This window comes from Brachyhypopomus gauderio, chromosome 4 (assembly GCF_052324685.1).
Source record: "Brachyhypopomus gauderio isolate BG-103 chromosome 4, BGAUD_0.2, whole genome shotgun sequence".
In the NCBI taxonomy this organism is placed as follows: Eukaryota; Metazoa; Chordata; class Actinopteri; order Gymnotiformes; family Hypopomidae; genus Brachyhypopomus; species Brachyhypopomus gauderio.
Window position 1 is genome coordinate 28,351,771 of NC_135214.1, and position 22,463 is coordinate 28,374,233.

The window sequence follows — 22,463 nt, forward strand, 5'->3', positions numbered from 1 at the left end:
AAATTTGATGGGCAAGGAAATACCTCAGACAGAAGGGCAGACTATATACTATTATTTCTACCTGTTTTATGTGTATGGCATCCTTAAACATTTTAAGTCATCTCGCCTTTGTATATTTCAAAACACTTGATGTGGATTAATGCACACATATAGCGTTCTCCAGACCTAAAACTCCATTCACAAATTCACTGGTGACATAGACACTTTGCAGTTACCATGGAAACATGCTCCATCAAATATGGGCTCACTGTGTCATGTGACGGAGGCAGGGAAGTAGCAGCATGGGGGGGGGGGGGGGGTCTATGGAAGCTAGCCGATGACTGCAAAAACAGTAATCATGTTTTGATATCTGTATTAATAGTCAGTTTTAGTAGTTATTATATTATATTATATTTAGAATAACTATAGTCATTCATTTTTACTATGAATATTGACATGCTATAGGCCTATTCATTAATATACAGTGAATATTTTAATCTTGATTCTTCTACAGTAATATATATATATTTTCCAATCTTCTATTGTCCAATATTGGTAAGCCTGTGTGAATTGTAGCCTCAGTTTCCTGTTCTTAGCTGACAGGAATGGCACCCCTGCTCGAAGTGGTGAGCTTTCAGAGATGCTCTTCCTCATGCCTTGGTTGTAACATCTGGTTATTTGAGTTACTGTTGTCATTCTATCAGCTCGAATCAGTCTGGCCATTCTCCTCTGACCTCTGGCATTAACAAGGCATTTGTGCCCACAGAACTGGGGAACTTCTTTTGTTTTTTTTTTTGGACCATCCTCTGTAAACCGTAGAGATGGTTGTGCGTGAAAATCCCCATAGATCAGCAGTTTCTGAAATACTCAGCCCAGCTCATCTGCCATCACCAACAACCATGCCACGTTCAAAGTCACTTAAATCACCTTTTTTCTCCATTCTGATGCTCGGTTTGAACTGCAGCAAATTGTCTTGGCCATGTCTGCATGCCTAAATGCATTGAGTTGCTGCCATGTGATTGGCTGATTTGACATTTGCATTAATGAGCAGTTGGACAGGTGTACCTAATAAAGTGGCCGAGAAAATAATAATTTGATCCCTCACTGAACAACTTGCTGTGTTTTGAGGAATAGAAATGCTGACTATGACCCCAAAAACACCATACCCACCATCAAGAATGGAGGTGGAAACATTATGCTTGGGGGTGCTTTACTGCTAATGGCTCAGGCCAACATCACCGTGGCAATGGGAAGATGAACGGGGCCATGTATCATAAAATCCTCAGTGAAAACTTCCTTCCCTCCACCAGGACACTGAAAATGGGTCGTGGATGGGTCACCTGCTCCTCATTCTATCACAGCAATATCTCGGACTCTCGCTCACAATCTCCTGTTGGTGTTGAGCTACTGAGCATAATTCTTTGTATCTTGTTTATTGTTACTGAAGCTGTTGTATTCTGACTCGTGTGTTTTGCCTCAGTCCTGTGGATTTGTGTGCCTGTTTGTACTTATGTGTTTTTGATCCTGTATTAAATATTTTTCCAGCTTGCAAGCATCCTCTGGATTTCTCAGAATGTTACAGCTATACATTTATGTAAATTTATATAGATTTGTACAGAGCTATACATTTATGTATTATGTAATTTATGTATTAACCAATGGATATTGAATTGATGTTATGCAGCATTGCATTTTGATGAAAGTCTGCTGATGTGTTCTGTCACAGAAACATTCACTTCCTTGTGTTAGTTTACCCATTCACTCAAAACACTGTAATATCACGACTCATCTAAAATTGTGATGATTTTGTAATAAAATTCTGCATTTGTGATATGGTCGTGACCCTGTATCATTCTACAGGCCTGCATGTATTATGTTCCTCATGCTGAAGAACACAATGCCCTACAGTACTCAAAAGGAGCCAGGCACTGAGGAACTGTCATGGCAAGCTGGGGGTCATTCCTGTCAAGTTTGTCTGTATCTCATGTGACGGGCAGGGAGTACGAAATAAAATGGAAGCGATTACGCCAAGTCTCAGGGAAAAGGGAGGTTTGTAGAAAGTGAACAAATCAAAAACCTGTGACAAGATCCAAATTAAGGATACAATGACCAGCAGTCAACTGGTACAAAGACATATATAGACAAACAAACGACCGTCAGGTGAGGCGGATCATAGGCCCCGCCCACCTGAGGGACGAACACAACACCACAACAAGACAACAGCCGCTGTATACGGGGGCGACCAGTAGGGGGCCCGCCGTACCGTGACATCTCAGCTGGACCCAATCCTGACCCACTGGTACTTAGTACTCTTACCTAGAAGTCAAACATTCTTAATAGTTAATATTTTGCATGCTATATTTTGTTTGCATATATGTGCATTCTATTCCTTTTCACATTTGGAATTACACAATAAAGCCTGTTTTGTGGCATATGTTGTTTGTGTTGTTTCGTCTTGTTTGTGTTGTTGTTATTGTTGTTGTTGTTCTTCTTCTTTGTTTCTGAAGATGTATTTACAGTCCTGCAATTCTACTCAACACCAGAAGAGGTCAGCAGCTCCATTAAGAACCACATTAAAGACGTGAGGTATGACAGGGACCAGTGTGAAGTTTTAATCTGAATCTTAATTCAATTTCACATTTCAGATCATATTTATCATACATCTACATGTCATACCTATACACAAGGCCGAAGGTCAGTATAAGGAAACATTCCATGATAATGGTGTGTTTGGAGGTGTTGGGTGTGTATGCCACGAGAGGAGAAAGCAGCATATGTTTCCACAGTAACATCAGCCCCGGGCCTGCAGGCACTGAGGACCGGCGGAAACGCAGAGGACACACAATATAAACTATGGGATTTGTTTACAGATGAAAAGTAAACCGCTATGAAAGGCCTGCAGTGCATCTGCTCTGAATAAGGTAAATGTAATCAGTGACATAAAGTTCCCAGTGGACACATCGTCGCCTAGAGAACGTGAAGGTCCCAATACAGCTCAGCTTGATCTTAGAGTAAATCAGATAAAAAGGATTTGACACTGTCACTCTATTAACATTAAATATACCGTTAAATATACTGTGAAGTCACTGTGAACAGTATATCTAACAAACATATAATAATATCTGATACTATCTAATATCTATTAATAATATATTATTTTAAACTTGTATAAAATGAAATGAGTTGATGATTGTTAAATGACACTTTAAAAAGAAAAGTTCAGTGTTCATCTGACATGTCCCTTAATGTATTTGAGAAAAGTGTGTGAACAGGAGCAGTTTTGATTTCAAACATACTGCTAACCACAGAGAGCTGTTAGCCACAGAGAGCTGTTAGCCACAGACGTGCACGCACAATTGTCTCAGCAGAATGTCCATTCTATTCTCACATGGTGGGCAAATTGAGATTAACTTGAGTGTCTCCCACCACAGATTGGAAGCTGGGTGCATATCAAGCTCTCTGACTTTATCTCGGGGAATATGAGCTTACTTCTCCTCAACCATCGTTGCCTTTATTATCACCAGAGTCAGATATGCTTTTTACAACCATGGCAAAGTTTCATATTTAGAAGATTATTTGGACTAGAAAGAACTGATTTTTTTTTAGTTCAAACATACTTTTGTGGGGTGTGATGAGAATCCAATGGGTAGTAATTGTTGACTAACAAAATAATTAAAGACCATCAACAGAAGCTATGCTGTTCAATGTTTCTGAGAAAAGTCGAGAATCAGAAAGAAGGAGGTCTGGGAAAGTGCTGGAAAAAACACATGAAGCCAAGAGTGTGTGTGGGTGGGTGGGTGTGTGTGTGTGTGTGTCCACGTGGAAGCAGCTGTCTTCCATCACTACACCCAATCCATGAGTGACAGGCCCATGAGTGACAGACCCAACTGAGGGACAAAAATACCACCCAGGGTCCTGAGTGACCACTCACACATCTAGGAATGTTACGGTCTTCTTAATCAAAGGAGGACATGCGACAATAAAAACCCACACAAGGACCTCAGAGTCAACAGATATTGCCTTTTGTCTCCCTCCATAAATGTAAGGCCCTTTCTGAAATCACACTCACCACATCTCAGGGTGAGCTGTGACACATCTCTCCCCCTTGTTAACCCCATGGTGGTATGGCTTGAGTGTGCTGCCTATTTTAGGAGGTGGTAGTGGAATGACCAGCTGCTAGATGATCCAAAGGGCACGCTGACTAAAGACTCTACCAGTGTCACAGTGAGCACAGAGCTGACATACTGTCCCACAGCCCCACTACAGTCATGGAGAACGTGGAAGTGTTTGACTCGCCAGGAAAAGGACGCGGTCTGAGGGCCACCAAAGAATTGTGGGCCGGGGATGTGATCTTTGCCGAACCTTGCTTTGCTGCCGTTGTCTTTGACAGGTAAGGCACGTGGAATGAAAGCGAGACATCGCTCACCCCAGGAAAAGGATTTCGTGAATGATTTTTGCAAAGGATTTGCATCTGATTTTATTAGTGTTTTATTAATTAATCCATTATATTAATCTGACCAGACTCTGTCAAGTCAAACTGCTGTATATTGTACTATGATACATGTGTGTCATGTATGATGTCATGATGTCATGGTGATATCTGGTCATTCTGAAGTAAGCAGGTGCTGCTGAAAGCATGGAAGGTCTCTGGCCCTTTAACATCTTACAAGTACCGTTGATATACTTGCAAGTGACAGAGCAGGAACATGAAGGTTTAGTTTCTTGCTCTAACCCAACTAATGAAATGAAGGCATAATGTTCAAATGAATTTATAATGAAGAAATTAAGACATGCTAATACAGTGGATTATGTTAATCTGACTGATGACTAGTAAATGCAGCTATATCTTGGGAACATTGAGAAATCTTCAGCCAGATGGCTTCCATAGCCTTATATGGCACAGATACCCTTATCTGAAATGAATGACCTCTGCCCTATACAACAGTGCTGTTTCTTCAAGCTCTCTGTGTAATGAATTAAAGTAGTGAGATGTGTGATAGGATTTTATTGTGTTATTTTTGTGTGCGCTTTGTGCTATGCAGAATTAGAAGGGTTTTTTGGGAATAATTATAATGTAAAGAATTATGAAGTCCAAAATACAGATGCCTAAAATGAAATGCCAACCAAACCACAAAAGTCTTCTGTAAGACGTAGGCCATACCATTCATACCACCTTTTTAAATGGTACCATGGTGGTCAATAGCAGAATTATATATAAACCACAAAGCCCTGCTGCTTCTAGTGGCTTGTTGTAAAGTAGATCCTCTCCACTTGAGTCAAGTTAATTAGATATAGGCCTATACAGTCCTAAACTGTGAAAACACGGAATCATCTTGTATGTTAGGAAACTGTTTGTTCATATTACATAGCGCACATACGCTAAATATTTAAGAACCTCTGAAAGTTTGATGCACAATATCTTGTAGGGAGTAACCGGATCCTGCCATCTCTGTGTTTGTGCTCCTCCAGTCTCGCGGCAAACGTGTGTCACGGTTGTTTCCGTCGGCAACCCAAGCTACAGCGGTGTGGCCAGTGTCGGTTCGCGCAGTACTGCGACCGCACATGTCAGCGAGCGGCGTGGGGTGAACACAAGCAGGAGTGCGCCGCTATTAAGAGCCATGGCAAAGCGCCCAATGAAAACATCCGGTAAGGGCCCGGCGACGTGGAGAATGGTGTAATGGGAAAGAGGAAGGAGGAAAGGGAAGGGATGAATACGCAAGCACACATAGGAAAGCTTGAATAGAGATAGAGGTTTGAAGAGTGGGTGGGGTGGGGGGGCACACCCCCACACAACCCAGCATTACCAATACTGCAACAATAACATACATAAATATTAGCTGTGTTTAGTGATTGAATTGGTCATAGCACAGTGTAACACTTTTTACCTCAAATTTGCTTTTATTTCCTTTACTTATGACTCCAGAGATCTTGACAAAATGCAGGTGCTATGGCATAAAGAGTGAAGTTCTGATTTCTTGTCTCTGGTTAGTCTCGCCGCACGTATTATGTGGCGTCTGGATAAGGAGGGAGGTGTGGTCTCAGACATGCAGCTCATCACACTGGATGACCTGCAGGACCACCTCTCAGACATGCCTGAGATGGACCTGAAGGAGCTCAAGGTGGATGTCCACAACTTCCTGGACTTCTGGCCCAAGACCAGCAAGCAGCACACTGTGGAGAGCATCTCGCACATCTTTGGAGTGGTACATCACTTTTGCCTTTCTCATTCAATTTACTACATTTCAGATTCAGAATATAAAAAAAAGGTCTTCTTCAAATAAATATGCCTACCACTACTTCACAGATCAATTGCAATGGCTTCATGGTGAGTGATCAGAAAGGCCTCCATGCAGTGGGAGTGGGTCTCTTCCCCAACCTCTGTCTGGTCAACCATGACTGCTGGCCAAACTGCACAGTCATCCTCAACAATGGCAAGTAAGTTAAATTAGTAGTGATGGGGTTCTGTAAGAGTGTGTGGGAAAGCGTGAGAGAGAGAGTGTGTGTGAAAGCGGACGGAAATGGATAAAGGATGAGGCAGGGGATGGTGAAGGAAGTAAGAGTTTGAAGTGAAAGAAGGGGGACGTGATTTGGGGTAAACATGGTGAGAAGAAACCCAACAGAAACCTGGTTGTGAACGCACGTTCTACGGCCTACCTAAGTCACGTGCAACATGTGACCAAGGTACACACGATTCTGAAACCCACAGGCTTTTTCGACATGACTTTATAATCAAACTTTTTTGACAAGTCGAAATCTAGGCAAAAATACAAATCCTGCTGCTTTTGTGTAAGCATATTTTAAGCATATAACAAGAAGTTATTGGCAAATGTGCATTATGCTTTAGTCTTGTGGGCAGATTAGGTCACTTCACTGATGTTCTCGTGTGTGTGTGTGTGTGTGTGTGTGTGTGTGAGACAGAGGCTCATTTGTAAAGTTGCTGTAAGATTTCACCTGGGTAAAATTTTTTACTTAAAAGTTAGAGGACTGTTTAGCTGTCGGTGTTCTTGTTATTGTTGCTATTGTCAGCTTAGTAGAGTTCAGTCAGTGGAAGTTCTGAGTAGTGGAAGTTCTTCTGTTGCTGGCTCCTGCAATCTGCTTCTTGATTTGTCTTTCAGTCATTCGACCGTCAATACTTTGTATCACACTCAGAAGAGGTGGGTCTGTTAGCAAAGCTCGTCATTTCATCCGGTTTTTACTGTCACTTCTTTAATCATATGATTGGACAATCAGCTACCCAAGTGCTGCCATCTTTACATCACCAACAATAGCATAGCAACAAAGGGCCATTTGGACATGTTACTCTTTAGACGTGAAATTCAGTTTGGTCAACTGTACGTCCTCTTTGTTACATGGCAAGAATCATTTAAGAAGTGACTAAATATGTGAAATTATGTTTATAGGAAAGATGCCAGTTTGTTGGTATAGTCTGTGATTTATTTGTTTTAGTTTTGTTTACACAACTGGTAAATGTCTTCTTTTAAACCAGGATGGCTAATGCTACTGGGTGGTTGGTGCTTTTTTATAATGTCTTTTTGTCACTCCTCTTAACCTTCACTTAATTTCACACTTTGTCAACTTATAACTTAACTCTACCAAAATGTCTAACTGTATCTCTATATATACACCTATTGTCTGTTTTCAATATTTTGTTCTGTGTATTGTTTTGCTTCTTTCCTAATGTTCCATTCCCTCTTATTTATTGATTGAAAAGATTACTTTTCACATGATGTATTTCTACTTACAACTGCTAAGATCAAGTCAAGACATTGTATTTGATCACCCTGTAGGTCAAAATACAAATTTGATTGACTGATATGCAGAACTCACATCTGTCATTGTACACTCTTCCAAACGTGATTGATTTACTTGATTTGAGAAACTGCAGTGACTAGTGACTTTTCTCTGATCCACTGCTGGTTCAGACTGGGACTAAGCTGCTCTTTGACCTGTTGTGTCTAAACCCACTTCCCCTAGAATTGAGCTCAGAGCCCTGGGTAAGATCAGCGAAGGGGAGGAACTGACTGTGGCCTATGTGGACTACCTGAACCTGTCCAAGGACCGCAAAGAAATGCTGAAGCAGCAGTACTTCTTCGACTGCACCTGTGAACACTGCACCAACCAGATCAAAGATGACCTGAAGATGGCCGGGGCAGTGGTGGACGGGGTTCAGGTGGGGCTCTACGGGTCAAACACTCTACGGGTCAAACGCTCTACAGGTCTTCTGGGAACACGAACCCCAACTGTAAAATTAGCTACAAATCGTGGGTCATCACTGCAGACTGCTAGTTGTACATATGAACGCGTAGCCATATGCAACCGTTGAAAGCCACATTTACTGTATGTAAATAGGCTGCGATGTCCTCATAACCCTTTGGAGAAACGTGACTTTACAGGACTGTGTGTCATTTAAAAAGGATCCGGGCTATTCTGTGAGCCAAATTGTGCTACTTAGTGCATGGCACAGGGCTTTCCATGCATTAATGTTCCAGGGACCCAGCTGTGCAAATGCATATTGATCTCTGGCTGAGACAGAGGGGGAAATAGCCTGTATCAGCACTCACTTAGCTATCTGCAGCCTGGGCTGAGGTCATGTGGCCTTTGTGCAGTAGACTATTTTTATCCCCTATAGTGTTATTCAGTTGGAGAAGCAGATTCATTAGACAAGGAGCAGAATTCTTGGCTGTACTGGGGCCTGGTGTCTGGAGATAGGGTTGTGTTCCTAAAACCCTATTTACACTAATCTCCTGAGATTAGCTATAGAACCTAAACTACAGATTCCTGGCCCAAATACACCCCACAATCCTGTTCCTTGTCTAGTTTAGGGAGTCCCTTCACTATTGCCTTAGAAGTTCACTTCATATAAAAGGTGTGTGAATTTGGTGAATATGACAATCAGAGAAAACTAATGAGTAAATGTACTTATTTATCACAAAACCACAGAATCTATACTGGAGATGCCATTTTGAAGTTGGTGTACAGGTACCTGAAGTGTTTGACATGTGTGCATTAAAGGTGCCAGAAGAAAAGGTGAAGGAGGTAACAGAATACAGTTTGGAGATGATGAAAAAATCGGAGAAGGCTCGTTTAGAAGCAAACTACAATGAGGTATTTCAGATATGAAAATGAACCCCACTCCTCTTCCTAAAGACCTTAGAACCTCATCCGCACATCAAAAGTGATTGTCAGTGCCTGTATAATGAACGCGTTTATCATTAACCCTTGCACGAAGGTTCGAAGAATGTCTCGTGTTGTTATGTACCTGTGATGTCCCCCACTGTAGGTGGTGAAGATCTGCCGTGAGTGTGTGGAGAAGCAGGAGAACGTTCTGGCCGACAGCCACATCTACCAGCTGAAGATGTGGAGCACGCTCAGCGAGGTCCTCTCCTACCTGCAGTTCTTTGAGGAGGCGGCTATGTATGCACGCAAGATGGTGGAAGGATACATGTGAGTACTGAAGCAAAGGAGCTACAGTGCCAGTGGTGGTTTGTGGAGGGGCGGAGTTAAAGGGCAGGCTTATCTCTCCAGCGCATCCATGTGGCCTTTCCCACTGTATGTAGGAAGCTGTACCATCCGAACAATGCCCAGCTGGGCATGGCCATGATGAGGGCTGGGGTGACGCATTGGCAGGCGGGACACATAGAAGTCGGTCATGGCATGATCTGCAAAGCTTACGCCATTCTCATGATCACCCACGGGCCAACCCATCCCATCACTAAAGACCTAGAGGTAAACCTCGGCCCTGTTAGAACACTGTCATCAGATCCCAGAGACTTCTAACTGGGATTAACCCATTAAACTCATCAGGAGACACGATTCATGCGAAGATCCCTCCCTCCCTCCCCCAGGCTATGCGCATCCAGACGGAGATGGAGCTGCGTATGTTTAAGCAGAACGAATACGTTTATCACTCCATGCGAGAGGCGGCGCTGCAGAACCAGCCCATGAAGATGATGGCAGAGCCGGTGGAAGAGGCCGCCAAGAGCCTGTTCCGCAAGAAATGACCTCACATCTCACATCCTCAACCCCTCCTGTACAGTGTCTCCTGACAGGTGTTCCATCACTGTGACTACGCTAGGATAGCTATCAGTGTGATCGGTAAACCACCATTAAAACTGTTATGAAAATATTCAGGGTTTTTTTTTTCTAGATAATATAATGAAAGGTAAAAGTTTTTTTTTTTGTTCTATTTTTTCAGTTTGTTTTTGATTTAAGCAGCTTTTTGAAAATTGCCCAAATACTTTTTTTAAATAAAGATTTGTCATTTTAAATATTGTTGTTCAAAGATGTGTCATTTTTAGGGATGTAAAGCTTTTCAATATGTAGGTCTAGTCAGTGGTGTAGGTTTCATTTCAGCTTTGTGGGGAACATTGCTTACACCACCCAACCTAACACATACGAATAGTATTAGCAGAAATCAACTGATATAACAACAGTACAACAGTGAAAACCATCCTTTATTTCTTCATTTGCACTTTCATCATGACACCCGCTTATTTGTCCTCTTGTAGACGATGTCTCCCACAGACATTGTCTGCAAGAAAAAATCAACAGCAACAATGTCCTTTAGTTAGACACATCTAACATCTTTTAATTAAATGCATCTTTAGCAGAGCACCTCAAAGAGCACCTCTCTCTTACATGGTATCTTTTTCACATACTAATTAATATATACATAAGGCAAAAATGTAGTCTACTCAATGTAGTATTCTGCTAATTCTGCTAAACATATTTAGTATGTTTCACAGGTAAAGGCAGACATCTCATTTCTGTACTCACATGCACTATGGTGTTGGCATCAATGAGCTCCGTGACTGACAGAATCCCTTTCAGAGTGGCCTTCAGTTTGTTTCCTTCTTTAGTGACCACAGTCTAGAAAACACCAAGGCACAATCATGACCAAACACAGAGTATTGTGGTAGCTCACAATAAGTATAAACTGGAGCATTATATATTTAAAAATAAGTGTTTATTATCCGAATAGTAATAATGTTAATGTTAGATGGATTACTGTTAAGGAGTTTGATGCAGTAATGCTATATAGGTGTGATCTCTGAGAGTGTTAGGCAGTGCAGTGGGTGAGAATTCAGGGCTCTGAATATCCAGTAAAGAACTGGCAGCACACTTGCCTTCACTTTCTCTCCAGTCAGGGTCTCCATCTCAGCCTCCTGTCCTATGGTAAAGGAGTGCACAATGACTTTGGGTCCTGTGGTCACAGTCACTTTGAAGTGGTCCCCATTCTGTTCGATTTCGGAGGTGCTCTTGATGTCTTTGCCTTTCTCGATGAGGTCATCGGCAAGACCTGCAAAAACATAACAACCCCATCCACACAGAATGCACTCGTTACTCAATTGATCAAACCCAATTGATCAACTCAAGATCCAAACTATATATCTTCAGTCAATCTTTATTAGAAATGAGTTTGATTTGGTTTGTTTGACTGAAAGTATATTCAGAAAACGAGCCATGAGTCCATGGTGTACGTCTGTCAGACTACTACTGCGGTGAGGTTGATGCATCACTCTAGTTGTGGAGCACTTCCCTGCACGTGAATACTCACCCATTGCCTTCATGAATGACTCAAAGCCCTCATGGCTTTCCAGTTGGAATTTCCCAGAGAAGGACATCGTGATGGGCAGAGGGAGAGGAGCAGAGCGCAGGTTTCAGAGGTATTTTTATATTTTCACACACGCCCTTAATAATTAACCACAGTGGGCGGAGATGCTGTGTATTGCCTGTCATATGTCCGCCTCTCATTGGCTCAGTCTTGCGACACCTGTATGTTAATATACATAATGCATGCAAAGCAATCTGTGGCTATGCAAGCTGATTGGCCAGAACAGGAAGCACATGAAGTGGTGGTGACACTACTATTGAATGGTGCCACAGGTCAGCCCTAAATCCAACCTTTACCCAGCTCACTCTAAAACCTCATCACTCATCATCAAAGACATTGCATCATTGGCTGATGTATTTCTATTTAAAACAAAATGAACTATTACTATAATCAACCTCATTACATTTTTCTAGCATTTGGCCCACCGTCCTATCTAGAGGAAATTAGACACACACAGACACACAGACACACACACACACACACACACACACACACACACACACACACACACACACACACACACACACACACACACACACACACACACACACAATAAACCTTCCACAAGATGGGCTACCAATGACGTTTGCTTGAGGATTACAACCTCGATAGCAGATACATTTTTTTTACAGCTCACTTTTAAGGTGTGTAAATTCTCACATGAGTTTTATGAGCTGTTCAGCATTGCTCTTGCATCACCACCACATCTCCCTGAGTCGGGGAGGGTTTGAGAAACAACCACTCTGGTTCTTCATTCTTAACACTGCTACACATTTGCCATGTGGCCATGTCATTAGGAATATCCCTTTGTCTCACATTCTGAAGTTAAATTCAACATTCACTGAGGGTTTATTCATAGACTCACTAGATTTTTTTGTGTGTCACAGCTCATGCATATACTGACTTAAAATACAATTATTTCCTTCAGCATTATTTCATATGTATGCACATGAACATATAAAAGCTTTAGATGGACATGTAGTTCCACCCGTATGTGTATATTAAGCCTCTTTTCATGGCTCATTTGAATGCCATCATTACCATGTTACATATGCATTCTTCAAACTTTCTCAGGTCTGGTGGGGAGGAAAACATGCCATTGTCATAACTGGCGAAAGAACATTCATACGTTTCATTCATCAATGATATGTTTCCTCAGTTCACAGTGTTTCACTAAGATACATAACCATGTCCTGTAGTGTCTATATTAAGACCTGCAGTATGTGCTGTTGTCTTTTATACTTGTATGCTTCATGTTGGGGTTTTATACTGACACTTTGGACTCTAGACTGCATGTTTTTTTTTCTCACTCAGTGTCTGTTATCAGTGCTCCATTACATGGTCTTATCAGCCCATGAGAGGTGTGCTTGCTTCAGATACAGGCTTGTGTTGAAGAGACTCTGGTAAAATGCACATACAACTGAAGTCTAAATGGCTCAGCTGTTTCCTTTAATTATTACGTCAGTACTTTAAGATGAACTGGATTACCTGATACTTTAAAAGGCATTAGTAGAGATAACAATGTTCTGTGAGATAAAACATGAAACACCCAAATTCATCAGTTAGTTTGAGGTGATAACTTATACTCCTTGCTTATCTCTTCACAACCATGAAATTACAATGTCATCAGCCTCCAATAAAAGCAGATATCAAAGACACAACACTAAAAATAATCCTTTCTATTCATTTATTATCACTACAGAACCTTATGTCAGCAGTCTATCAGTCAGTGCCATCACTAATTGTTATACATAAAATATCCCCTACCTATTCTTCATATAAAGTGATTTTAAAGGGAGTTCATTATACTGTGAAGGTTCAAGCGCTCCAGAATTAAATTTCACACCAGTCCAATGTTGCAGGAGACTCCCAGGGTGCCAGCTTCAGAGATGCTCACTGGCGCCCCCTGCTGGATGGGTGCTGCGTTGCCCGGTGAAGGAACTTCATCAGGAGGTCTCCACCAAACCCATCACTGCCCTCCAGATCGGCATCACCATCGGCCAAACATGACTGATCGCTGATGCAGCCCTCTGCAGTATACAACACGCACAATCAAATTCCACCTTTACACTCAATTTAAAAAGGTCTGGTGTTATAAAAAGGAGACCGTGTCATTTCGTGCCCACATTTATTTAAAATTCTTTTAAGCACAAGCAAACTGAGGTATATTGTGGCACATGTCAGAAACTACTGTGATATACCTTGTCAATGCCTGAAGTGCTTTGTAATTATATTAAGCACATGCAGTCTTTCTAGTGTCATAAAATTTTACAAAAGGCTTCAGCCAATCATTCACCAGCGCAGCAGTCTTGAGACAGCAAATCAATGTGCTGGGTCAAAGTTTCTGAGAGACTGTAAAAGGAAACTGCCTTAACTCAATGCCTTCATGCAGTAAAGAGAATGAAGTTACTCTGACCTGAGTCACAGCAGATGCCTGGAGCAGCACAACGCCCCCCCTCGGATCCACAGGGTCTCCCTCCACTCTCGCAGGGGCTGGGCAGGTAGTTCTCCTCCATGCAGCCGGCTGCCTCTGGTGAGCCCACGTAGCAGCCCAGATCTGCTGCACAGCAAATACTGGGGCCAAAGCAGCGGCCCCTCTCCCCAGGACCACAGGACATGCACTTCAGAAGGGAGAGAAAAGCAGAATAATGCCCATGAGTGCTAATATTTTCAGGTTGGTTCCAGCGGTTTCAAAAGTCAATCCAAGAACAACAAAGCTGCAGTATTTGCTCACCAGATGTTATCTTAAAGTTATCTCAATTGACATTTAAGGTTGATCATTAGACAAGATATTATACCTTGCGAGATGGTGCGTCCATCAGAGATCTCTTGCCCCCTATTGGGCAATTAGAGATATAGCAGGCCGAGCAGAGAGACACCAGGCACAACAAAGACACATACAGCATAGAGCTGGACATGGCTGAAGAAAGGGGTGATTGAAGCAGTTAGTTATGACAAATGTAAGTCAAAGACACCACCATCAATCACTGGAAGTACACTTATGAAATACAACCAGGAATTTAAATCGATGGCAACATCACTACATGGACACCGGTACTTACCGCTTGATGAACGTCAAATGGCACAGTAGAGCCAGAGAGGAGAAGAGCAGGTTTTTCAGACGTGCCGAGCCACAAAGGGCCTTTAAATACTCATCTGATGAGGAGAGGGGAGTGATGTAGCGTCACCCCTGCTGTTTAGGGCTTTAATGACTTGACCTTAATCAAAAGGGTTCATTAAACCTCAATCTGATTAGGTCACCAATTGTGCATCCCGAGGTCTAGCGGAAGGTGAGCGCTGCCATGCGTGCGTGACCATGCATCTACCACAGGTGAGGAAGAGGAAGAAGATGAGAGATGGACACTTAGCCCAATGACAAAAAAAACACCTTCATGCATTTGTTCTTTTGCACTTGATGCTGTGTGAAGAAATGAACTGTTTTCTGCTTTTAGGGATGAAGTGTGAGGAGAACTGCAGGAATCGGTCTACACGGGCCACACTCAGTGGGCAAAGCCGTTTACATGCATGTCAACAATACGTTCAGTGAATCGTGCTGCTGAAATGTTTTTGGTAAAGTGTTGCACTCTCACTCTGACATGTGCATGCTGCCACATTCTTAAAAAGTTGCCAAGCATTCATTAGGTCTTTCTCCTGGATTTAATCAACTACTCAAATAGGTATAGCTTATGGACTAGTGTGTATGTGATTGTGTGTGTGTAGGTAAAGGGTCTGGTAAACAGGATCCTTTACCTACACACACACACACACACACGCACACACACACACACACACACACACACACACACACACACACACACACACACACACACACACACACGTCTCCAATTTCTAAATGAAATGCGATGATCTTGTGTCAGGTCAGCAGGTTAACTGTTATAATAAGGCTTGTAACATTAACATAATGTGATGGTAATTATGGTAATTGGTCTTTCACCTGCCATTAGATTTGCCCAATTAGCTTCTTCCGGCTGAATAAAATACTTTAGGCTAACTATTTCATAATTACTTATTCCATAATAAAATACCAAATCATTTGAAACTGCTCTGTTTCATCACTGTTTATCAGAATAAAACCTGTATTGTTTGGCTTCCACAACTCTTTAATGTCCTTGGTGTAGCTCTGATGGCCTTTGCATCTCCCCCCCTAACCTTTACTTTCAACATGTTCCATAAAACTGGGATATTACACGCTGAAGTCGCCCTTCAGGCAGATGCTATATGACTGCAGGGTGTCTGTGCTGAATCTCTGGGTCCTTCATCATATCCACCAGAGCAGGTGCTGCTGCAGGGGCAGCTTGAGTGCTGCACTCTACAGAAGCCTCTTCCTCTAAGCTCTTGCTCACATTCCTCCAGCCCAACACTAAATCTTTACGTTCACAATGAGCACATGAACTTCTTTTCTAAGCCGCACAACTGCAAAAGTTTGAAGAGGAATGGAGATGTCTATCTAGTGTTTCCTTGTTTTCGGGCAGGAAGGCACAGGCTTGTTGACTTCCTCTCCCCTCCCTTCCTTCCTTCTCTCCGAAGGTACTCATCTGAAAAATGGGAACAAAGTGATTGTTCCTGTTCTCTTTCTTAAGTCGGCTTCAAATGCTGTCCGCTGTACCGAGGGCTCATTGTCCAGGGCGCAGGGCGAGCGGCAGGTAAGCACGGTGGGCTGCTAGCGCCTCACACACACACACACTCTCACATACACACACACACAGGGCAGAGGTGCGGGCAGTCTCTGATCATGGGCACGGAGCGAGGAGGAGTCTGACTTTTATCATCTGAATGACATCAGGCAGAAGGTGCTGGTGCCACTGCTGGGAGCAGATCGCTTTTGCAGGTGCAGACTTGGGTGGGGGGGGATGGGTTGTGAACATAAGGAGTGTTCAGCAGTGATTGCAAAAGTGTTCTAACACTTTGTACATAATATTGTTACAATACCTGTATTCTTTCTCAGATCGTATACCATGGCTTTTATTGTAGATTGAGATTACAATCTGTGAAATACTATACTGAATCACCTGTCGGTTCAGTAATGTTTTCTTGGTCATGCAGTTTGTAGACAAAATAGAAATGCATAATATTGTGCTTTTGACAGAACCCCTGGATAGTTTATATAATGGTGATTTTGAAATTGTATCTTTTTACCATGTTTGGCAAAACCACATTTTTAATATGTCACATTTTGCAAAATGTGGGAACTTAAAACAACAAATTTGCAATTTGCATAATAATTTCTAGCAACAAACCTCAAACTCAAACAAACGTCATCACCTGTCTCCTGATGTCATTTTTAATTATTTTCAGTGTCTAATGCATTAGGTAAATAGAGCTATAAATAGAGCTATAATTTTCTGCTAAATTTGGACAGATCTTAGTCTCAAGATCCTCTAATCTTTTATCAAATGAAAATGATACTCCCTAGACATTCTCGTTATGATCTAGGATGTTTCTGGAGGAAATGATTCCCTGATTAAAACAATGACTCAAACATGAAGAACCTAAAACAATCGGCAGCATGCAGCTGAAGAACTTCTGAAGTTCCCGTGTTCCTCATTTACTTTCCCTCTTTTCGCAAAATTTGATGGCATGCGAATATCAGTGCACTACTGACCACTGACACAAATACGTCCATTTCACCTGAATAGAAATGTGCCAATGTTAACAGCATTGTTGTACAGATGAATGAAAAAACAGAAGTGCTCGATCTACCGAAGTGAAAGACACATCCAGTAAAGCGTCACGGAGAAGCGAGAAATGAGAGGGACAGGGGTTTATCTGTCTGACTGCACTTCCTGTTTGAGGGTGCACGATGAGTGGTGATCTGTTCTCTCTCACATTCTCCTGACAGCAGAAAGTTGTGGGGTGTCTTACTATTTAGCTGTGGCCTTTATAGCTACATTATATTATATAGCTATAGCATCGGCAGGTATACCTTAATAGTCTGACTTTTGTGAGCATGAACCAGAAATCACAAGTGTACCAAACAAGCAAATGACTTTTGACATTGTTTGTGTTCCCAGGCAAGTGATGGACAAATCCACAGTTGATGCTGCAAGAAAGAACCTGCGTGACAAAGACCTGAGGACTTGATCAGACCCTTGAGAGGTTCTTTCATTTGCAATCCACACTCACGTTCAACATGGACCCAAACAACTATGAGCCCAAAAGGACAGACAACTCCAGTACAAGAAGTGTTGATCTCTCCCACCTTCCCTATGCTATCGCCAAACCCATTGCGTCTCACCCCCACCCGCCCAAGTACGTTCCGGAAATGATCGACCTCAACAGGCTGCAGTTTCACCGGGCCCTGGGCAGATATGACGCCGTGCAGATCAAGCAGGAGACGGTGAAGCCCCTGCCTATATGGCCTCCATCCTCCCTTCTGCTGCCCCCTCCGCCTCCCTACTTCCCCCCTCTCCACCCGAGCCTGGTCCCTTTCCCCTTCCTCGTGCCCAGCCCCCTGATGCAACTCTCTCCCGGCCGCTTCTACCCGAGCGAGATGCTGCGGTACCGCCGGCGGGGCCAGGAAGCCCCCCGAACCAGCGGCGCCGAGAAGCTGGGCCTGAGCGTCCACGTGGACGACAGCTACTACGTGGACGTGGGCGGCGACCAGAAGCGCTGGCAGTGCCGCATGTGCGAGAAGTCCTACACCTCCAAGTACAACCTGGTGACGCACATCCTGGGCCACAGCGGCATCAAGCCGCACGGCTGCTCCCTGTGCGGAAAGCTCTTCAAGCAGCTCAGCCACCTGCACACGCACATGCTGACGCACCAGGGCGCCCGGCCGCACAAGTGCCAGGTGTGCCATAAGGCCTTCACGCAGACCAGCCACCTGAAGCGCCACATGATGCAGCACAGCGATGTCAAGCCACACAGCTGTGGCGTGTGCGGGCGCGGCTTCGCCTACCCCAGCGAGCTGCGTGCGCACGAGCTCAAGCACGAGCGCGGCCAGGAGAACGTGTGCGTGGAGTGCGGCCTGGACTTCCCCACGCTGGCGCAGCTGAAGCGCCACCTGACAGCGCACCGCGGCCCTGCGCAGTATGACTGCGGCGAGTGCGGGAAGAGCTTCCAGTACCCGAGCCAACTACAGAACCACATGATGAAGCACAAAGACATCCGGCCCTACATCTGCAGCGAGTGCGGCATGGAGTTCGTCCAGTCACACCACCTCAAGCAGCACACGCTCACCCACAAGGTAAGCACGGCTATTCTCGTTAAGACGATGTGCACTGTAGACAGGGAAAGACAAAATGTTATGATCTAGCTGTCACTGTCAGCAGATTCTGCCAACCACAGTGCCTTATATTATGTAAATAGAGGATGTTTTAATAGCACTGTGTCATTAGGTTTTAACTATGACATCACAAACACAATTATGACATCACAAATGTGGTTTGCATCTGTGGTCTCCATCCTCCGCATCTTCCAGGGAGTAAAGGAGCACAAGTGTGGCATCTGTGGGCGCGAGTTCACGCTGCTAGCCAACATGAAACGGCATGTTCTCATCCACACCAACGTGCGGGCCTACCAGTGCCACCTGTGCTGCAAGAGCTTCGTCCAGAAGCAGACGCTCAAGGCTCACATGATCGTCCACTCCGACATCAAGCCTTACAAGTGCAAGGTGCGTTGTGTTGATGAGGTACCCACAGCCTTAGCAGGTCACTGGGCAAACCTGGTGCTCATGACTTTGGGGATTATGAAGGTGAGGAAAAAGCAGAGGTCAGGGAGAAGACCCAGCCTTCAAACCACGCTGAAACAGGTCACATAGGAGCTTGGGCTCTGTTCTGCAATTTGACCGATGTAATTTCAACAGTACAATGTCATTTAATAAGGACAGTAGATATGGTTCCAACCTCTGATTTCTAATATGTCTTATAGTGAGTTTCAGCTTTTGATGTATGTATTTCCCTCATTGTGTATTGCTGAGATGAAAACAAGCAGACGTGTATTTATAGAGATGCAGATATCTAGACAGTGGCACCTAAATCAAGCAAAGACGCTTTGGGGTCCCTGTTGTTTTGGAAGGTTTATGACCTTGGCCTGGGATAGGTGCCCTACGGTGATGACCAGATATCTGTGTTTTTTGGCAGCTGCGCGTCTTCTCATCCATAGGAAGGATATCGCCGCACAAACTGCCCCATAACAATAGCTCCCTCATCCCCTGAGATCAGCCCCCACAAATAGATTTCATCTCGCTTTCTCTTGTGCTCGGGAGCACTTCCTGTTTTCTCACGGTCCTTTTGGACAGTTTACAGTCCCTCTCTCCTCCTGAAGGAAAGGCCCACCCTAATAAAAAAAGAAAGAAAGACAAAAAAAAGAATGTGGAGGAAGGACAGCGCGGGAGTGGCCTGCCCAGCCGGCCTCTGGCCCTGTCTGCTGGCCTCTCCCTTTCACCTCAGCTCTCTCATTCATCATCACTCTCAGCCCTCGGTGGGTTTGACTACAGGCAGATTCACAGCATCGCTTTCTCTGGGTTTCCTTGAAAGCTATGTAGCGTGAAGCGTCGAGGACGTCTCCATCTCGGTCTCAATGAGAACAATAAAGAAGTTGCACAGATATGTTGTGAGGGGCACGTGTGGTGTGGGGTTGAGTAGTAGTGACTTGCAGCATGGTGAATGGTTTTGCTCTTCTTTTGATTTAGCTGTGTGGGAAGGAGTTCAACAGGATGCATAATCTGATGGGCCATATGCACCTGCATTCAGACAGCAAGCCGTTTAAATGCCTGTACTGCCCCAGCAAGTTCACCCTGAAAGGGAACCTGACCCGTCACATGAAGGTCAAACACGGCATCATGGACAGAGGACTGGACGCTCGAGGTACGGTGCATCAAATCAGGACCACTTTAGCCTGGGAGTTTATCTCTTAATGATATTGCAGTTCAAGAGTGATCAGTCACCAACCTGAAGCCAGTGTTGACCTATACGTCTGTCCTTTGCTGTCTGACCCCTGAAGTTTTCAGACGGCGAGGGCGCCTGTGTCTGTCAGCGCCGCTCCGACTGCTGTCCCGACTCAGCCAGGACGAGCCCTTCGATCTGTCCCAGAAAGGTCGTCCGAGGCTCCGCCTCTCCCAGTCCGACGGAGAGAGCGTGCGGGGGGGCAGTTCCAGCCGCGAGGAGGACGAGGACAGTCTGTACAGGATGAGCCAGTACAGCCCCGACCGATACCGACCCGGGCTGGGGGCAGCCATGGAGACGCGAGAGGTGGACGCAGGGGACGAGGAGGAGGACGTGACTGTCCACGTCGAGCAAGAGCAAAACAGCAAGAGGCGCTTTTGTGTGGACAAAGATGACTTCCAGTGTGCACGCTCAGTATCTGATGGAGAGCTGTACACCACAAGTGCATACAGGGACAGACACTTAAGCTGTGACTGAAGAGGTTAAAACCCTGAAAAGAAAAGGAGGGAAAAAAAAAACTAACTCAAGCAAAGATTCTGTGAAAATTTTTATTTTTTTCAGCAGTATTGTAGCATGAACAAATGTGCTAAAAAACATTTTTTTATGAATTAATATAAATGTTTGTTATTTGTTACTTAAACCATCATCTCTAATAATGTTCATGCATAGCTTATCTTACATTCTGTATGAATTGCCCTTAATGCGATTGCTGAGATTGCTGATCGATGAATGACTCATGTACTGCTAGCTTGATACGATTATTTTATAATAACATGTAAATAAGTATCACAATAAATTGTGTTGTGATTTTATTTTTCTGTGAAGTTTGAAAATCTTAATCTGTATTTATAATTAATAAATGTGATTTTGTACAATACTAGTAGTCTAACTATATCACTATTCCTTCCCTTTTCTTCATAAGCTGTTCATCTTACAAAGCTATTACTCCATGGATATTTTACATTCATATAAATGATAACACAACTTAGACAATAAAAATGACAAACATATGTAATAATACTACTGGGATGAGAAAAGTCAGTTTGGTTTATTTTTAAGATGTGTATACAAACCCTGTACCACCATCCCTCAAACAAAAAAAAAGAAGAAATCGTGCTGATTCTACATTGCTGCAAATTAGACAAAACATTGAGTTTACTTCCTAGCAAAGGACAGGAAGCAGAATGCGGCACAAACTCTGATCAAACAAGCCTTGTCTGATCTCCGTGGGTGTCCAGGCCACAGCCCACCACCTTCATTTATATAACATGACGTATTTGTCATTGTTTATAACTAGCAATGCTTTTTAGGGATGAAAATCACTGTATTTACTCACAATATACAGAACAACAGTCATGAGAATAAAACAATTTATTTTACATCTGATGAATTACCAAAGAAAAAGCTTGTTTATGTATGTGAAGCAGTTTGCTTTATTAAATGGTGTGGTCAGACCAGTAGATCTTCTCTAGAAGGTACTTCTGTCCTTCCAGGAGAGACACACACAGTTTTGTGGACTGTTATCACATCAGGCTATCCAGCTCATGCCAAATGTATTTTTGGACTGAGCATTTTTTTTTTTTCATGCATATAAGCACACCTCACTGGGGCGTTGGCCCTGGTGAAACTATGAATGCAAAGAGGAAGTTCTCATATCCTCATCATCTCTTCCCTTCACCTCAGTGTTTCAATCCCAAGACCGGTGGGAAGCACACAGTGCCGCAAAATCAGGTACCGCGACTCCCGTGTGCTGAAGTGAAACCTTCTGGGTGAGTCAGGACAAAGGAGAGCTTGTGCTCTAGTCGCTCCTCACGATGAGAAAGGTGTACCAAAGTGGAAAATAAAACCAGTTTGTTTGTTTTTTCCATTCTCCTACTGGTTGCACTTCTGCTATGTGAGATGGAGGGAGATGAGGACCGTGCTTAAAATTAGCCAAAGGCATGAGAAATACTTTCTCATCTGGT

At 43.5% G+C, this 22,463-nt stretch overlaps 4 protein-coding genes across 6 annotated transcripts; 2 read left to right on the forward strand and 2 right to left on the reverse strand.

Annotated features, from left to right (window-relative positions):
- Positions 1-4,036: 4,036 nt before the first annotated feature.
- Positions 4,037-10,247, forward strand: smyd1b (SET and MYND domain containing 1b). Of its 2 annotated transcripts, XM_077003554.1 has the most exons (10): positions 4,037-4,369; positions 5,449-5,625; positions 5,969-6,182; positions 6,284-6,414; positions 7,095-7,133; positions 7,954-8,149; positions 8,992-9,084; positions 9,260-9,423; positions 9,537-9,705; positions 9,825-10,247. In XM_077003554.1, the coding sequence occupies exons 1-10, from the start codon at positions 4,248-4,250 to the stop codon at positions 9,978-9,980; spliced, it is 1,461 nt and encodes a 486-aa protein (XP_076859669.1). In that variant the 5' UTR covers positions 4,037-4,247; the 3' UTR covers positions 9,981-10,247. The 2 variants fall into 2 exon arrangements, with proteins under 2 accessions (XP_076859669.1, XP_076859671.1); XM_077003556.1 differs by lacking the exon at positions 7,095-7,133 and having other exon boundaries at positions 4,038-4,369.
- A 168-nt stretch (positions 10,248-10,415) lies between these two features.
- Positions 10,416-11,650, reverse strand: LOC143511659 (fatty acid binding protein 1-B.1-like). Its single transcript, XM_077001238.1, has 4 exons — positions 11,537-11,650; positions 11,106-11,278; positions 10,756-10,848; positions 10,416-10,510 (listed from the first exon to the last, which is right to left on the reverse strand). The coding sequence occupies exons 1-4, from the start codon at positions 11,601-11,603 to the stop codon at positions 10,457-10,459; spliced, it is 387 nt and encodes a 128-aa protein (XP_076857353.1). The 5' UTR covers positions 11,604-11,650; the 3' UTR covers positions 10,416-10,456.
- A 1,534-nt stretch (positions 11,651-13,184) lies between these two features.
- LOC143511660 (oxytocin-neurophysin 1-like) lies at positions 13,185-14,760 on the reverse strand. Its single transcript, XM_077001239.1, has 4 exons — positions 14,656-14,760; positions 14,392-14,513; positions 14,010-14,214; positions 13,185-13,623 (listed from the first exon to the last, which is right to left on the reverse strand). Exons 2-4 carry the CDS (start codon positions 14,509-14,511, stop codon positions 13,487-13,489), a joined length of 462 nt encoding a protein of 153 aa, XP_076857354.1. The 5' UTR covers positions 14,512-14,513; positions 14,656-14,760; the 3' UTR covers positions 13,185-13,486.
- A 1,349-nt stretch (positions 14,761-16,109) lies between these two features.
- znf366 (zinc finger protein 366) lies at positions 16,110-21,376 on the forward strand. Of its 2 annotated transcripts, none has more exons than XM_077003557.1 (5): positions 16,110-16,257; positions 17,626-18,800; positions 19,035-19,226; positions 20,247-20,421; positions 20,558-21,376. In XM_077003557.1, the coding sequence occupies exons 2-5, from the start codon at positions 17,745-17,747 to the stop codon at positions 20,974-20,976; spliced, it is 1,842 nt and encodes a 613-aa protein (XP_076859672.1). In that variant the 5' UTR covers positions 16,110-16,257; positions 17,626-17,744; the 3' UTR covers positions 20,977-21,376. The 2 variants fall into 2 exon arrangements, with proteins under 2 accessions (XP_076859672.1, XP_076859673.1); XM_077003558.1 differs by lacking the exon at positions 16,110-16,257 and adding an exon at positions 16,303-16,442.
- Positions 21,377-22,463: the final 1,087 nt, after the last annotated feature.

What these genes read in the sequence shown, in the direction of transcription:
- znf366 (XM_077003557.1), top strand. Translation starts at nt 17,745, where the DNA reads ATGGACCCAAACAACTATGAGCCCAAAAGGACAGACAACTCCAGTACA. An exon ending in AGCACACGCTCACCCACAAG is followed by an intron (nt 18,801 to 19,034) that starts GTAAGCACGGCT and finishes CGCATCTTCCAG; the next exon opens with GGAGTAAAGGAGCACAAGTG. An exon ending in TCAAGCCTTACAAGTGCAAG is followed by an intron (nt 19,227 to 20,246) that starts GTGCGTTGTGTT and finishes CTTTTGATTTAG; the next exon opens with CTGTGTGGGAAGGAGTTCAA.
- LOC143511660 (XM_077001239.1), bottom strand. Translation starts at nt 14,511, where the DNA reads ATGTCCAGCTCTATGCTGTATGTGTCTTTGTTGTGCCTGGTGTCTCTC. An exon ending in TGGACGCACCATCTCGCAAG is followed by an intron (nt 14,215 to 14,391) that starts GTATAATATCTT and finishes TCCCTTCTGAAG; the next exon opens with TGCATGTCCTGTGGTCCTGG. An exon ending in AGGCATCTGCTGTGACTCAG is followed by an intron (nt 13,624 to 14,009) that starts GTCAGAGTAACT and finishes TGTATACTGCAG; the next exon opens with AGGGCTGCATCAGCGATCAG.
- LOC143511659 (XM_077001238.1), bottom strand. Translation starts at nt 11,603, where the DNA reads ATGTCCTTCTCTGGGAAATTCCAACTGGAAAGCCATGAGGGCTTTGAG. An exon ending in GTCATTCATGAAGGCAATGG is followed by an intron (nt 11,279 to 11,536) that starts GTGAGTATTCAC and finishes ATGTTTTTGCAG; the next exon opens with GTCTTGCCGATGACCTCATC. An exon ending in TGACTGGAGAGAAAGTGAAG is followed by an intron (nt 10,849 to 11,105) that starts GCAAGTGTGCTG and finishes GGTGTTTTCTAG; the next exon opens with ACTGTGGTCACTAAAGAAGG.
- smyd1b (XM_077003554.1), top strand. Translation starts at nt 4,248, where the DNA reads ATGGAGAACGTGGAAGTGTTTGACTCGCCAGGAAAAGGACGCGGTCTG. An exon ending in GCTGCCGTTGTCTTTGACAG is followed by an intron (nt 4,370 to 5,448) that starts GTAAGGCACGTG and finishes GTGCTCCTCCAG; the next exon opens with TCTCGCGGCAAACGTGTGTC. An exon ending in GCGCCCAATGAAAACATCCG is followed by an intron (nt 5,626 to 5,968) that starts GTAAGGGCCCGG and finishes GTCTCTGGTTAG; the next exon opens with TCTCGCCGCACGTATTATGT.